Genomic DNA, 14817 nt, shown 5'->3' with positions numbered 1-14817 from the left:
CCTGTTACTAAAACAAAAACTCTTCATAGTACTGTGTATTTTTAAAAAAGTATTATTGCATCTGTATTGAATTGCATGTTTTGAAATCTTAAAAAGTATTTAGCCCTTTAAAAAGGCAGAAAAATGATAAAGTACTTAGAAAAGTACTTAGAAAAATGATAATGATACTTTAAATGATAAAGTATATATGAATTCTGCCATTCTCCTATGGTTCTGAAAACATACCATTCCGTGGGTTTTCATTTCCTAATAATTTGTGAGCACTTTAAATTGAGTGCTGAAATCTCCCTGACAAGTAGACACACTGCTTCATGTCCCTTCCACACCCTGACCCCTGCCCCAACATGAATGTTGGAAAAAGGCTGATCTAGTATGAATTCTGGATCTGCCATTTATTATGTGAGCTCTCTGAACTTCCTTTCCTCCTCTGTAAACTGAAGTCAAGAATACTGATCTCATAGAGGTTAAGTAAATGGAGTAACTTATATAAAGTGCCCAGGACTTAGTAACTCTTCTATAAATGTTAGTTTCATGATTCATAAGGGAAACATTCCATTTCTCTGAAGTAAGACTCATTATTATACCAAAAATTCTTTGATTATTTTAAGCTAAAAATTGGATATCTCAAGCTGTTTGTGCAAAAATATTTTATCTTAGTTGTTATTTCCCCTTGGAAAATAGCCCCTGGATTCTGTTATCTTCTTCTGAAGAGTGTTGATTTTTGTGAAATTCCTGTTAAATTCTGGCTGAACATCTCAATTTGGTGATTTGTCTTTTACACTTATTAAGGGAAGTCTGTTTGGATTTTGCCATTGATTTTAGGATAAATCTGAGACACAGTCATTTAATGGCAAATGTTATTTGGTGGCAAATAACCCCACCAAGAGCCTAGAATAGAAGTAAAGAGAAACTAGTACTGGCTGCATACTGACCTCAGGCCGGTGGGTGATGAAGGTGAGTGAGCCTCGGTTAGGGCCAGTCTGGTGTTGCAGCCGGGGACCCACAGGTGAAGGCAAGAAACCCCCAATAAGGAGCTGAAATCTACTGGGATTAGTGGAAAGGGGCCTGGATGGGGTGAGGAGGCTTGACAGAATTCCGTCAAAGTGCCCAGGAAGGCTGGACTGATTTTGCCACAGAATCTTCATATTTTCTCAAGAAGATAGGAGGTAGGCATTCCAGCCCAAGGATGCTATGTGGGCCAAAGCTTGGAGCTTTAAGAGAGGTGTCTTGTCCCTTTGCAGGGAGGTGTGGTGGTGGGGGCAGGGGTTAGAGCTCAGAGTCTGGAAAGGTGGGAGGAGGCAGGGTCAATCAGGGCCTTAGGTGGTCCGGCCATCACTTCTGGGCTCAAACCAGTGTCCTGTCTAAGCAGAATAGTCCAGATAAAGATTGCTTCTTCAGGAGGAAGAGTGCGTAGACCCAGAGGAGGCTGGCCTGAAGGAGCAGGAAATGGTCAGGAGATACACCAGCTCTGGGGGGAGACACTGGGGTGGGAGGAGGGGCCATCCGGTGACTGTGTCCAGGATCGGCTGGACCACTTTGATGACTCACTGGAAGTGCGTCTGGAAGTTGATGACTCACCGGAAGTGCATCTGGAAGAAGTCTTGAGCAACTGAGATTTCTAGGTGGGGCGGTGATGTGGGGGTGATATGTTAACCGAAGCAGTGACAGGAGGGGCCCCAGGTCCTGTGAATTCTCTCCTCAGTCTCGTAGGTAATCATAACTGTGACCCCTTCAGAGGAGGACGCCAGTCTCTGCTGAGGGCAACTCACCTGAGATCACAAAGCAGTGGGTGGCCTGGCGCAGGGCCTGGTCCATTGTCTCTGGAGTTGATCCGAACCAGTGCAAACCAGAGCTTATTCTGGAAATTGCAATTCAAATAAAAAAGCCTGACTTGAAGCATTTGCCATTTCCTGAGTTGTAAATATTCCTCCCACCTAGGCCAATTTCAGACCACCAGCAAGATGTCACTGAACATGGAGTTGGGAAGGGCTGTGTGTAAGTCATTGTCATGAGTGGGTGAGCGGGTACTTGCCAGCTCATCCCTGACACTGACTCAGGTTTGCCTGGTACTGGGGCCCCTTCTTCCTTCACAGTGACAAACCAAACACCTCACAACTTCCCCAGTTTCTTGCATTTTCAGTCACTGGCCTTCACCCCAACCTCTCCAGGGTTTCTCTCTCCACAGATTGGTATAGCGAGTGGGTTACAGTGAAATACAAATTAGTGAGAAAAGCCACACTTCCCCATTCTGTGCCCAGGCTCCCTTCCCTGAGATTTCAGGGCAGTGAATTCCTTGGAGCTGTATTTCAGGGCAAATCTCACACGGGGACTTTCTGCTGAGTCTGCAGAGGAAGCACTCCAGCCAGCACACATCGTGTGTCTGGAGGACTCAGAGGAACCACACTTGGCAGCTCTCCTGGATCAGAAGGACTGGATATCTGCTCATCATTCAGAACCCAACACAGCGGTTTCCTGTCCCAAGTAGGGATGGTGTTACTGGTGCCACAATCTGGAAGTGGATTCAATACGCACAGCAACTGTCTTCAGAGTTGTCCAAGCTACAACTTACGGACAATTCGCGTTCAGACAATCTGCAGTATTTTAGCACTGACCCTACGAACATTCATGTGTCACAGGTCCTCCCCCATTTTGTTTGCGAGTACTTTCCTTCTAACGTGGAACTGACCGCTGTAGAGGCGGAAGAAAGGCAAACACATCAAGCAAGGAATTAGGGCAAGAGGAACCCCACGGATGGTGCCCTTCTGTGGGTGAGGAGGGGATGAGGATTTAGGTGAAACCAAGCAACTCTGTGACAAACTCATCTCCAAAGCAACTTGGGGGCAGCAAACCGCTGCAGTAGCCACTCTGCGGGAAGGGCGGTGTTAGGCCCTCAGCTGGGGGGCATGATGGTGGTTGGCACTGCAGGGACCCATCTAACAGGAAGTCACCAGGGGGTGAAATAGAAGTCGTGCATTCTCCCAGCTGGGGGACACCTGGCAGCCAAGCCCTGGGCCATGGGCAGGCACGAGGCCAGGCTGCCCCGTGACTCCCTGAACCTCAGGCCTCTCGCTGGGGCTGGAACAGGGCTTCCTGTCTTGCTGAGTTGCACAGCATATGCCTCACATCCTCCCCGGGACATGGCTCATGGTGGGCTGTGCTCACAATTTGCCTCAGAGAAACTGGCCCTGGTGAGCTTTTGCTGGCAGGCACACCCTTTTGGGAGAAGGAAAGGCTTGTCCCCAAATCTAATTTTAAAGAAGGCCTGTGAATCATAACCCAAACTGCTCATTACCCAGGGACTGCCTGGTGACTGACTCGGACCTTCAGCTCCAGCCAAGGAGAAGTCGGGAAGGCACGTGTTAACTGTGGTTTCCCCTGATCCCAAGAGCCTCTGGGAGACCTCCAGCTCACCCAGGAGCAACAGGGGTCTCAAGGTGCCTTTGTCTATCATGAGGTGCCCTTATCTTCCCTTCGTTGCTGCTCCTACTAACAAAGGATCGCTCATGGAAGCCCTCGGCCTTGAAATTCAGTCATGGGCTTTAGCTTCCAGGGAGCACAGAAGCCAAGTAACAATAAATTGCATTGTTTTATTGAGAAATGAAATGAAATATTTCCTGCCATATCAGCAAACAAAGATATCACAGTCATTGGTGATTCCAGCCCTCCAGTGTGAGCTGAAGGGCCCTAAGGGCACTTAGGAAGGAGAAGAATACTGGTATTCAGACTGCAGCCACTCCCAATGGTGAGCCCCAAGGGAGCTCAGGACGTGAAGAAACACCGGATACCAGCCCAGGAGAGCTGAGATGCTTATTAAAGGAACGATTTCAGTGAACCCAGATTCTTGCATCTTACAATACATAGAAAAGCACAAACTCCTTAACTTGGGATATCTAGTTTTCTTTAATTAACAATAATCTCTTGCTGTTCAGACTAGCTGCCCCTTTGTTGCAGAACTTCTCTATAAACTGGCTCCTCCCCTCACCTCTTCAGAGCCGTTCTCCCAGGGTCACTTGAGATCCTGTATCCCGGGCTTGAAGTCCTAATAATTCCCATGGATTAAAACATAACTCTCAACTTTTAGGTTGCGAACTTTTTAAGTCAACATGTATTTTATACATTGTTTAGTCACTCAGTTGTGTCCAACTCTTCTGCAACCCCATGGACTATAGACCAGGCTCCTCTGACCATTAGACTCTCCAGGCAAGAATACTGGAGTGTGGTGCCATTTCCTTCTCCAGGGGATCTCCCAGCCAGGGATTGAACCCACATATCCTGTGTCTCCTGTATTGGCAGGCAAATTCTTTACCATTCAACCACCTGGGAAGCCCATATTTCATATATTACCTAAAATATATCATTTTATTTATACAGACCCTCAACACCTCCCTACAACATAGGTAAGGGGTCAGTGGTAAGACTGAAATTAATTCCCATTTGTGTTCAAATGTGCACTTTCCTCCCTGGAAAAATGCCCTTGCTTCTGGGCATGCCTACGCCCACCCCACTCAAAGTCTGGGAGGAGCCTCTTACCTTGAGCTGCCACTTCTGTATCTTGCTTTGATCTCATGGGACAAGTATCTGTGACCCGGGAGTGGAGATATGTACCTCATTCCCAAACAGCCCATCTACCTACACCTTGCTTCCCCTCATCCCTGAGTCATCAGTAAATCTTTCTGCCTTTTTTCTCACTTTGCAATGACTCAAGTTTTGCAGCAACAAAATTAGGTTTGTTGAATTTCTGTTTTCACGGGATGATGTAACCAAGACACAGGGTGCAATATTCCCACAGTATTTCTTGAAGGCCATTTAGTTGTTCAGGTTTATTTTTAAAAGGTTTTATTAAATGACTAGTAGGCACTAAATGTCAGTGTTGACCAAGTGAAATACCAAATGACTTAAATGTCAGAAGTGGCCAAATACTAAGGTCCCTAGAAGTGGATGACCTACTACTGGAAACCAATCTGATGATCTAAAGTATGAAAAGGGCTTTGTGCAAAAGGCTTCAACTATAGTGTTATCCAAGATGGAACAGGATGCTCGAGGTGGCCAACAGCAGGGGAATTCTCAACTCTAATAAGAGACATGAGGGCCTCTAAAGACAGTTGTAGAGACAGTGTGCTTTAAGTGGGAGAGGGAGAGCAAGATGCCAAACAGTATGTATGCACACATTAAACTATAAAGAAAAACCCTAGAGAAATTTACCAAAATGAATAGGATGGTGCAAAAGGAGGGTACTAAAGGCCATTCCTTTTCCTTCTCTACTTCCCAGTAAATCTATATTTGCATTGTGAAGACACTGTCATTTACAGTGGAGGAGACAGTCTTCATCTAAAACTCCAAATTGCTTCCTTCGCAACATGATCATTTGAATGTGCAGTTTTAGTTTTACATTTCTAGTTTGCAGAGGGCATTCTGAGCACATGAATGAGATTTCCCCTTTAGTTATGTAACAGGAAGTGTTTTCCTAGAGAAAGACCTGAACTTAATTTGGAATTAATAAATTTGAAGGTCATTTTGAGGTTTGGCTAGAAATGCTCTTTTCTGCAATGGGAATATGTCTATAGCACTGAGCTAGGTGTGTGTGGGGCTGGAGCTTGACACAGGGTGATGGGTTGGGGCAAATCAGCAAAAGGAAAGAGGAAGTGGCAGCTCAGAGGTGTCATTGACTGAACTGTGATGGGCTACTTAACAGAGAGAAATTCATTACGGATGCATCAGCTTTGTCTAAGCAGATTCCAGATCTGGCCTAATTTGCACCATTAAATGATTTAATCAATTTATTAAGTTTTTTCATTAGAAATCAATGGATAGCTATTACCATTTTAAAGGAAATGTAGCCAGGATATTCTTAAAGGAAAAAAACAACAACAACTTTGTTTTGGTTTACAGTAGTAAGAAAAGAAGACCCTCATAACTGGAATATAATGAGTGGTAAATTGAATATATTAAAAAAAAATCTGACAACAGGCACTTAAGTGGCTTAACTGAACAAGCCAACCTCAACTCTGGTTGGTCCTGTGTTTTCAGTGAACGTTTTACTCCCATCTCCTCCTCCACGTGGTTGTCATTGTTCAGTTGCTCAGTTGTGTTAGACTCTTTGCAACCCCATGGACTGCAGCACACCGGGCTCCCCTGTCCTTCACTATCTCCCAGAGCTTGCTCAAACTCATGTCCATTGACTCAGTGATGCCATCTAATCATTTCATCCTCTGTTGCCCGCTTCTCCTCCTGCCTTCAATCTTTTCCAGCATCAGGGTCTTTTCCAATAAGTCAGCTCTTCGCATCAGGTGGTCAAAATATTGGAGCTTCAGTTTCAGCATCAGTCCTTCCAGTGAATATTCAGGGTTGATTTCCTTGAGGATTGACTGGTTTGATCTCTTTGGTTTCCAAGGGACTCTCAAGAGGCACCACAGTTCAAAAGCATCAATTCTTCACTGCTCAGCTTTCTTTATAGTCCAACTCTCATATCCATACATGACTACTGGAAAAACCATAGCTTTGACTATATGTGCCTTTGTCAGCAAAGTGATGTCTCTGCTTTTTAATATGCTGTCTAGGTTGGTTATAGCTTTTCTTCCAGGGAGCAAGCATCTTTTAATCTCATGGTTGCAGTCACCATTTGCAGTGATTTTGGAGCCCGAGAAAATAAAGTCTGTCACTGTTTCCCCATCTATTTACCATGAAGTGATGGGACTGGAAGAAAGTGAAAGGGAAAGTCACTCAGTCACGTCCAACTCTTTTCGACCCCACAGACTATACAGTCCATGGAATTCTCTAGGCTAGAATATTGGAGTGGGTAGCCTTTCCCTTCTCCAGGGGATCTTCTGAACCCAGGGATAAAACCCAAGTCTCCCACATTGCACGAGGATTCTTAACCAGCTGAGCCACAAGGGAGGCCTAGGCCTGGATGCCATGCTGTTTTTTAAATTTCACTCTCGTCTTTCACCTTTATCAAGAGGCTTTTTAGTCCCTCTTCACTTTCTGCCATTAGGGTGGTGTCATCTGCATTTCTGAGGTTATTGATATTTCTCCCAGCAATCTTGATTCCAGCTTGAGCTTCATCCAGTCCAGCATTTCACATGATGTACTCTGCATGTAAGTTAAATAAGCATCTGCCTGCCAATGCAGGAGACACAGGTTCAATCCTTGGGTTGGAAAGATCCCAAGGAGAAGGAAATGGCAAGCACTCCATATGCTTGTCTGGGAAATTCCATGGACAGAGAAGCCTGGTGGGCTAGAGTCTACTGGGTCACAAAAGAGTTGGATATGACTTACCAACTAAACAACAACCTCCTCCATGTACACCTCTGTAAAAAACAAACAGAACCCTGAAACATAGCAACACTTCTACATAAAGTCACACAAAATGAGTTGCTTTAATTTGATCCTCTGCATGGCAACACTTATGTTTCATTGTATTTATAACAAGACTAAGCATATTTGGTGTGAGCTGGCCTTTTCCTTCAGTGGAACAGGGACATTCTTTGAGGACTGGGAAAGTACAGTGGGACCCCTCGAGGCAGCTGTGTGGAGCCACTTCATGAGACAGATCCCTTGCTGGCTCCCATCACTGTGGCAATAAGCTCCTTTGCAGCGGAGATTATAGCAGATCACATGCAGCAATGCAGTTGAAACCCCCCAGGGAGGGCTGGCACCTGCTTCCTGCCATGACAAGGAAGCATAAGGAGAGATCTTGGAAGTCTGGGACTGGGTGGAGCGCCTCAGCCACTGGCAATCCGTCCAGCGGGTAGGCAGTGCCCAAAGTGTCATCTTCCTGGAGGAGGGACTTGCCAGGCGAGAAAAGCTTCTGTAGACCCACCGTTCTCTTAACCTGACCACTATCCTCGGGAGGTGGTGTGGAGACCACATCTCGCTGGTACCCCATGGAAACACTGAGTAACACATGAAGGTGGCTGCAGACACCACCAGAGCCTCAGTGACCTTTCAAGTGCTGAGAACTGAGGTGAAACATGACTTGTCACTTAGCTTGGTCACACATCGTGACAAAGGTTGTGCTAGGAGGCATTAGCCAAGGCCCCCAGTCTGCTGTCTGCGCTGCATGTTTTGCTCTGCTCCACTTGCATCAGGATGCGGTTGGCCTTGTGAAACAGGATGTGGTCAGAGCGCTGGGCAGAAAGGGGGGGAAGGCAGACTTGCCCGCGGCTATCAGGAACTTGGCCACTGGGCTGATGGTGTCTGGGGCAGTGGGACACAGACCAGCTCCCGAGGGTCGTGGCTCCTTCTGTGTCTGGGCTCAGAAAGGGCCCTGGAGGGGAGTACCACCCAGCCCTTCTGCTCTCAGACTCTGAGAGTGATGGCACTTCCCTTGTGCCAAGAGGGCTGCCACATGGCCCACACTATGCGCCACGCGGCCTGTCTCCAGCCGAAGTCCTGCATGCTAAGATCTGTCGTGCACGTTCTCACGCTGGCTCAGAGAACAGTGCTGGGAACGCGATGCGGCCCTCCAAAAGTAACGAGCTGCACTGTCTGACCTGAGACAGGCTCTCCAGCCCCCACTCGGGCAGACCTCCCACATGGGCAGCCACACCTGGGCAGCCCACCCAGCCTGCTTTCCTCCAAACACAAGTCCGTAAGTCTGCTCGTGGCAAGAGGCTGGCACAGATCCAAGCAAGCATGTGCCCTCCCTTATCCATTTCAGTGAAGTTTTAAAATGCTACCAAGTCAGCCTATTACACAGTTCATCCCGCCTTCCGTACCAGAACCCCACACCCCTGGTGGTTCTTGGCGGGAAGGGCCTGAAGGCTGGCTGGAGGAAGGAGGGGGGCTGTGTGTGTCTTTGTGCGTTGTGATTGCCCCTCTTCACCACTTTCGCATATTATCCTTTATTTTTAACAGGAGTTATCTGGTTTGGGGTTTATGGGCCATTTCAGTTGAATTCTTCTCTGTATTTAAAATAAAGTTACACAGGCTAAGAGAAAGTCTAAAGTAACAAGCAAAACAGAGTTCTAACCAGAAAGCGTTCCAAGTTTAAGGGAAGGACTCATCTGTAGGTCATGAGTATGGGAGGCTGTGCAGTGGGCAGGCAGGATGGGGCTTCATCTGCCGGGAGGCGTGTGGGGTGGGCTCCGTGACTGGAGCACGGATGCAGGGCCGGGCAGCGTGGGGTACTGCAGGCTTCTGCAGACGCAGGCCTGGTGTGCGTGGTCATCACCTAGGAGAGACCCAGGACTGCGGTCTAGGGAGACTATCCACCTGTGTCACATCCACACTGGGAGGGCCTGAAATGACACCAGGGTGGACACGGGGGAGTTTCAGGGTCTCCTGGAAGATGAGTCAGTGGTGAGGCAGGGAGAGTGCTCCAGGCAGAGGGAAAGCACAGGCGGATAGAGACTTGACGTCCTCATGAACGAAGAGTCTGTTCAGCTGGGTGGCACCCTGCGGGTCCTACAGAGTCTTCTTTCTGGGCAGCAGGGGGAACCAGAGCTGCTGATTTGGAGGGGTGCTTTAGGAAGAATGAGTGTCCAACTGGAGCATAAGCCCACAGGCCAGGGGTACCGAGTTCAGGCATGGCAATGCCAGGCGAGTGAAGGGCTCCAACGGCATCTCTAGAGCCAGAGTCTTGATGAAGAGAGGGCAGCCCTTCCATCATCAACACTGATGTCAGGAAGAGGAGCAGACGTGGGCAAGAATGAGATTAGGGAAGGAAGTGGCTGGTGTGAAAGGATCACTGGGACACCTGATGGCCACTGAGGCTCAAAAAAGCAATTGCTCACGCTCTGTCCTATGGTTCCCTATTATGATAAACAGGAGAGAAGTTAACTGACTTTGTCATCAGGATGTATACTATGCTCTTCCTTACTGAAGAATAAAAACGTCTGTGCTTTTTTCCAAGGAAAAACTAACTACTCCCACAAAGTAAATGGCAATTAGGCTGAAGGACAGCAATTCCTACTGTGAGCACGATGTCATTATCCTGGATCTTCACTGTCATTACATGGTAAATACCTGTCCTGGGAGTGTAATTCACATCCACAAAGCTTGCTGCTTTGGCGTCAAAGATCTTACTTTGTTTGATTCTTAGATTATATGGCAACTGTGGGCAATTTATTCTGTAGCTAGATCCACCCTAAAATCCTGAGCACATTGATGCACACAGTACCAGCAAGTGGACACTTGTTAAAATGCAGATTCTAAGGGGCCTAGCAGGTTCACTAAGGGGCCCTGAAAGATACAATTGTATCAAGAAGCCAGAGGGGGCTTGGACCTGGTTTGAAGACCTTTGTTCTATAAAACACAGATTCAGCAAGTTCTTTAAGAAGAACAAACATAAGATGACGCATTCATTCCAGCAAAAAAAAAAAAGAGGAAAGAGGCACTTGAAAGTTTCATTTCATTTCCAACTGTAGTGCACATAGATATTCCCTCAAATAACTTGAAAAACCTTATGAATCAGTGTTTAAGATTTTTACTCTCCAAATGTAATAAAATTCTTCAGCTAAAACAGGAGTACTGAGAACAAAATGGTTTTGCAAAGTACAATAGAAAAATATTGTCCACTGGTTTATTTTTCCAAATGAGCAATAGGCTATTTACAAATAAGCAGACCTCCAATGATGTATATTAAAACGACAAAACTATTACTGTTTGAAATCTAAATGAAAAAAAAATTTATTAAGGCACATTTGTTCTGTGAGTCTAAAACAAACTTTCTGGTGTAATGACAGATTCATTTCACTTTTGTCCCCAAAACACATGAGCACCAGGATTTATCAAAGAACACTCAATATTTAGTAAAACAGTAAGGAATGTAAAAATTGAGGATAGGGAAGAGTTTTCAAAAAGAAATCTTTGGAGATCAGTTTACTGCAAATAAAATATACTAAACACTCCTTATACACATAAATACTAATAACTAACAGAACTTGGGAAATGGTAGAGCTCTAAACAACGGATATTAAATAAATTAAAGGTATTTCAGATACAAAGGATAGAACAAAACAGTAATTAAAAATGAGACACCCATCTCTGTCAACATAACACAGATAGGATGAAGTGAACAAAATCGGATACATTTTCCCCTAATTCTTTCATTAGGGTTAGGTTTTGTTTATTTTGTTTAACCTTGCATACATTACATTTATGGCAATAATTCTTCTTTGCCCTTCTAAATATTAATATTTTATCTTTTAAAAAGAAGGGTCTGGAGAGGAGAAAGTGTCAGACTCTTCTTGAAATCTAATGCCAGGTCCGTCAGGCCACACTAATTGCAGTAAGAACAGCCATCTATCTTACTATGCTTTCCTGCTCCCCTTGTTTTGAAAAATGAGACAAGTTTTGGGGAAACAATCACCTTTGGAAAGCTCAAGGATGACGACATAGCTACTGTCACATTTTCTTATTTGACAACTGGAACATGAAATGGCTTTGAAAAAACTGTTGTAAAAAAGACAAAAGGTAGAATCTGTGCAAAGTTAACAGTCAAAACAAAACATTTATCAGAGTTACAGTGTTTTGTTACAATAATACTTTGCAGTAACGTTCATGTTTTCTGCCATAGGACTATAGCAAAGAGGTCTGAAAAAGAAATATTAAAAAAAAGTTTTGCTCCTCAGGTACATTTCAAGTCATAATTAAGCACATCTGCTACATAATGTTTAGCAAGAAAATGTGTTCAAAAGGCAAACATGATCACATTTTTGTTTAAAAAGCTCAATCTTCAAGGAGTCCTTTGTAAGAAAACCATGTGTAAAATATATCCCCTTGTATGGACTTCAAAAACTGATCGTACAAAAAAATTTTTGAAAAATAAATTAATTAAAAATGTCCTTTCCAGCAAAGCTGGACATTAGGCTGTCCTCACTGAGCCATTATTATTGCTGCTTTTACTGTAATTTGGGTCATTTTTCTCTAGCCACATTTCAGCCAACTGATGTGTGGACCCATATGTTGACGCTTTGGACCCCAAGCACATTTTGTACTGTTTGGGATCAAGGTTGGGATCACAAAAGACAGGATGGTGGACATGGACTACTCCTACTTCTTGGCTCCTAAATGTCTTCAAACCTGCCTGGACAACCTTGTTGAAAAGGTCAACATCCTCAAGCCCCCAGCCTTGGATAGAAACATCAAAGCCGCCTACTCGGACGAGATCTCCCTTATAAATACAAGTGATGCCAAACCCATAGTTTCTCCAGAAGCCAGTTTTTTGAGTAAAGGCAAAATGGTTGTCACTGGGAACCTTCCCACTATAAACAATCTTTGGATCGTACTGGCTAAAGATGATTGGAAAATATATTTGTTGGCCCAGAACCGTATTTGCTCGACATCGCTGGAGAAATTCTGCAGTAAATACAAGGTCAACGTCACAAAAGAAGAGCAAAGATTCATTATTAAACTGGGATGATCCCACTTCTAGGGCCAGCGCTCTTGAAAATTCTCCAGACACAGGCAAAATCTGCATGTCAGCTTTAGGGTACTTAATGCGGTAGTCTCTCATGAGTTCAACTTGCTTGGCCTTGTCGGGGTTGGAGTCAGAATTGAAGAGCAGAACAACGAGCTTGACGTTCTGATTCGGAATGAGGCACGTCTTCTCAAAGTTCCCCATAAATCTCACAAACATGTCAAACCGTCCAGACAAAGGAATCAATATATTGATCTTTTTCTCTTTGGGTTCTTTGTGCTCATTCTTGGACCCAGGAAGCTGAAAGGGAACAAGCTTCTTCAGGGAATTTGAGAGAAAGGACAAGGATCCGGATTCTTGATTGATTTTGTTGGCCAATTCCTTTGCGTCCAGCTCCTCGTGCTCCACAAACTGGATCTTGCTGAAGGTCTGCTGTAAATACGCATGCCTCCGCACAGGGACCGTCATCTTCTTCCCTTTGTGCTTTTTGTACAGAAGCAGCAAGTCCAGAATGTACTCAGCCCCATACATGGGGTTCACTCGGCGATAGCCGTACTGTATCTCCTTAAAATCAATTATGCGCCCTCTGGTCTTGGCGTTGGCATTGATCATCTCCATGACCTGCATGACAATGTCATCCAAGGCCTCGCGCTGCGCAGAGTCCATCCCTCTTCGAGGGGGCTGGCTGTCAGCGGCTGAATACAAGTATTTCCCAGTCAGAAATTCCCATTCCAGAATCTCTTCTCGTTGGCGAGGCTGGAACCTCATGAAGGAAGGAGGGATTCCCAGCTGCAGGTCTTCTTTATGAACCTCGGTGTTGCTGTATTTGCTCATCAGGACAATCTCGCGGTGCAGCTGGATGGTGCGGTGGCGAAGCTCAGCGATTTTGCGGCTGAGCATGTAGCTGTGAAGCCTGTACTGGTAGGGTGGGTTTTTGTTCGGGTGCAGGGTGATGGCGCGGTGAATTTTACTGTTATGGAGATCCCTAATGTACCCCTTCTTGTTCTGTTCATAGTTCTCATAAAAAAGCTGCTGCATCTGTGAAGAAATAAGTAAGATTTCTATTAGTAATATGTGGGTGAGTGTCCCCCCTCTTGTACTTCCTTATGTATCTGCATACTCTGTATTATAAATCTTTCTAAATGAGTCAGAGCATACCTAAGATTCTAGGTAAAGCTTGAAATACAGCAGTCCAGTGATAGTAGAGTAACTGTAAACTGCTTATAGAAACAAGACTTCATCAATAATCAAGTTGGTCAATACAATTCTGTAGGCAAATAGAACTATGAAAAAAAGTTTTCCCATAAAGTAAAAGTATAATCTTGAGCTCACAGTGCACCAACTCAGCATACCTGGAAGAGAATGCCACCTTTAGCGCCCAACAAACCTGGGAAGGGGACTGGAGAGCCAAGGTCCCCTCCCTGAAGACTGGCACCCACAAGGAGCTGCCGTCTAAACAGGAATAAACCGTTATCAGTGGGGTGAAAAGGAGAACTCCAGGAGAATGAGCCGAACACAGACAAATGCTGCTTCCAGGGAGCTGAGCAGAAAGAAAACCATCCAGCCACACGCAGAAAGAGGCCTGCCACTTGGCAGGGCACGCTGTAGGTAAAATCAAGGGTCAGCAAGGTTGCCAGGACCACACTCTGAGAGTCCCTTAACCATCTGTGTGTTCCTAGGCAGGCAGGAGAGGGCCTGCTCGCTAGCCACCAGCTCTCAAGCGCCAGGGCAGAGCTGAAGGGCAGGCAAGGCAAGGGGGTTCATCACCCCATTCGCTCTCCCTGTCTTAGGACACTGGTTGGGCAAAAAAAAGTTTGAGGTCCTTCAGCCAAAACAGGGTCTGTTGCCTCAAGCTAGATAGGGAATATACTTAATTATCCAGTACAGTAACGCAACAGAATGATGACCTCTACAAGAATGAAGAATTTAAAAATTTGCAAAAAATGTTTTAGTAAAAATAAGGTTTACAGCTGGTATCTGATAACCTAGTCTTTGTTTCATTTGTGGCTCAACTTTGTCTTTCTGAACATGTTACTAAAAACTAACTCTTGACAAGGGTACATGGATTTGGATCAAGTAGTTTATTTGCCTCTGGACAGTCATATTTTTGACTTTTTTTTTTCCTCGAGCCACTAAAGTTGTAATAATAGAAAAATACAAATTAATATTTTTACACCACATTTTCTTTTTCTATACAATTACCATAGGCTACCAATAAATGAAGCCAGTAAGAGCAAAAAGAAGAGAAATGCTTTCAAAGAATGGCTTAAGTAGAAAAATAAAAAGGCACACATGTAATGCTACCGGTGGTGAGCAGGGGCTGTGAGCACACCCACTGGCTCAATTCCCTGGAGCCGTGAGTCTGCTGAACACTGACCACCTACGTCCTGTCCTTGGAAGAGCAAGCCAGCCTGGAACTCATCATTTCCGACTTTGCTCTCCAAATCATCTATAAT

At 45.1% G+C, this 14817-nt stretch overlaps 1 protein-coding gene across 1 annotated transcript in view; it reads right to left on the bottom strand.

The window, feature by feature from the left end:
- Nucleotides 1-10411: 10411 nt before the first annotated feature.
- Nucleotides 10412-14817, bottom strand: part of CHSY1 (chondroitin sulfate synthase 1) — an 89696-nt gene continuing 85290 nt past the window's right edge. Inside the window, exon 3 of the mRNA NM_001191157.1 lies at nucleotides 10412-13399. Within this exon, the coding sequence (NP_001178086.1) occupies nucleotides 11807-13399 (1593 nt within the window). The 3' untranslated portion in view covers nucleotides 10412-11806. The remainder of the gene's footprint in view (nucleotides 13400-14817) is intronic.

Source organism: Bos taurus, chromosome 21, assembly GCF_002263795.3.
Source record: "Bos taurus isolate L1 Dominette 01449 registration number 42190680 breed Hereford chromosome 21, ARS-UCD2.0, whole genome shotgun sequence".
NCBI lineage: Eukaryota > Metazoa > Chordata > Mammalia > Artiodactyla > Bovidae > Bos > Bos taurus.
This window is presented reverse-complemented; position numbering and strand designations above follow the sequence as displayed.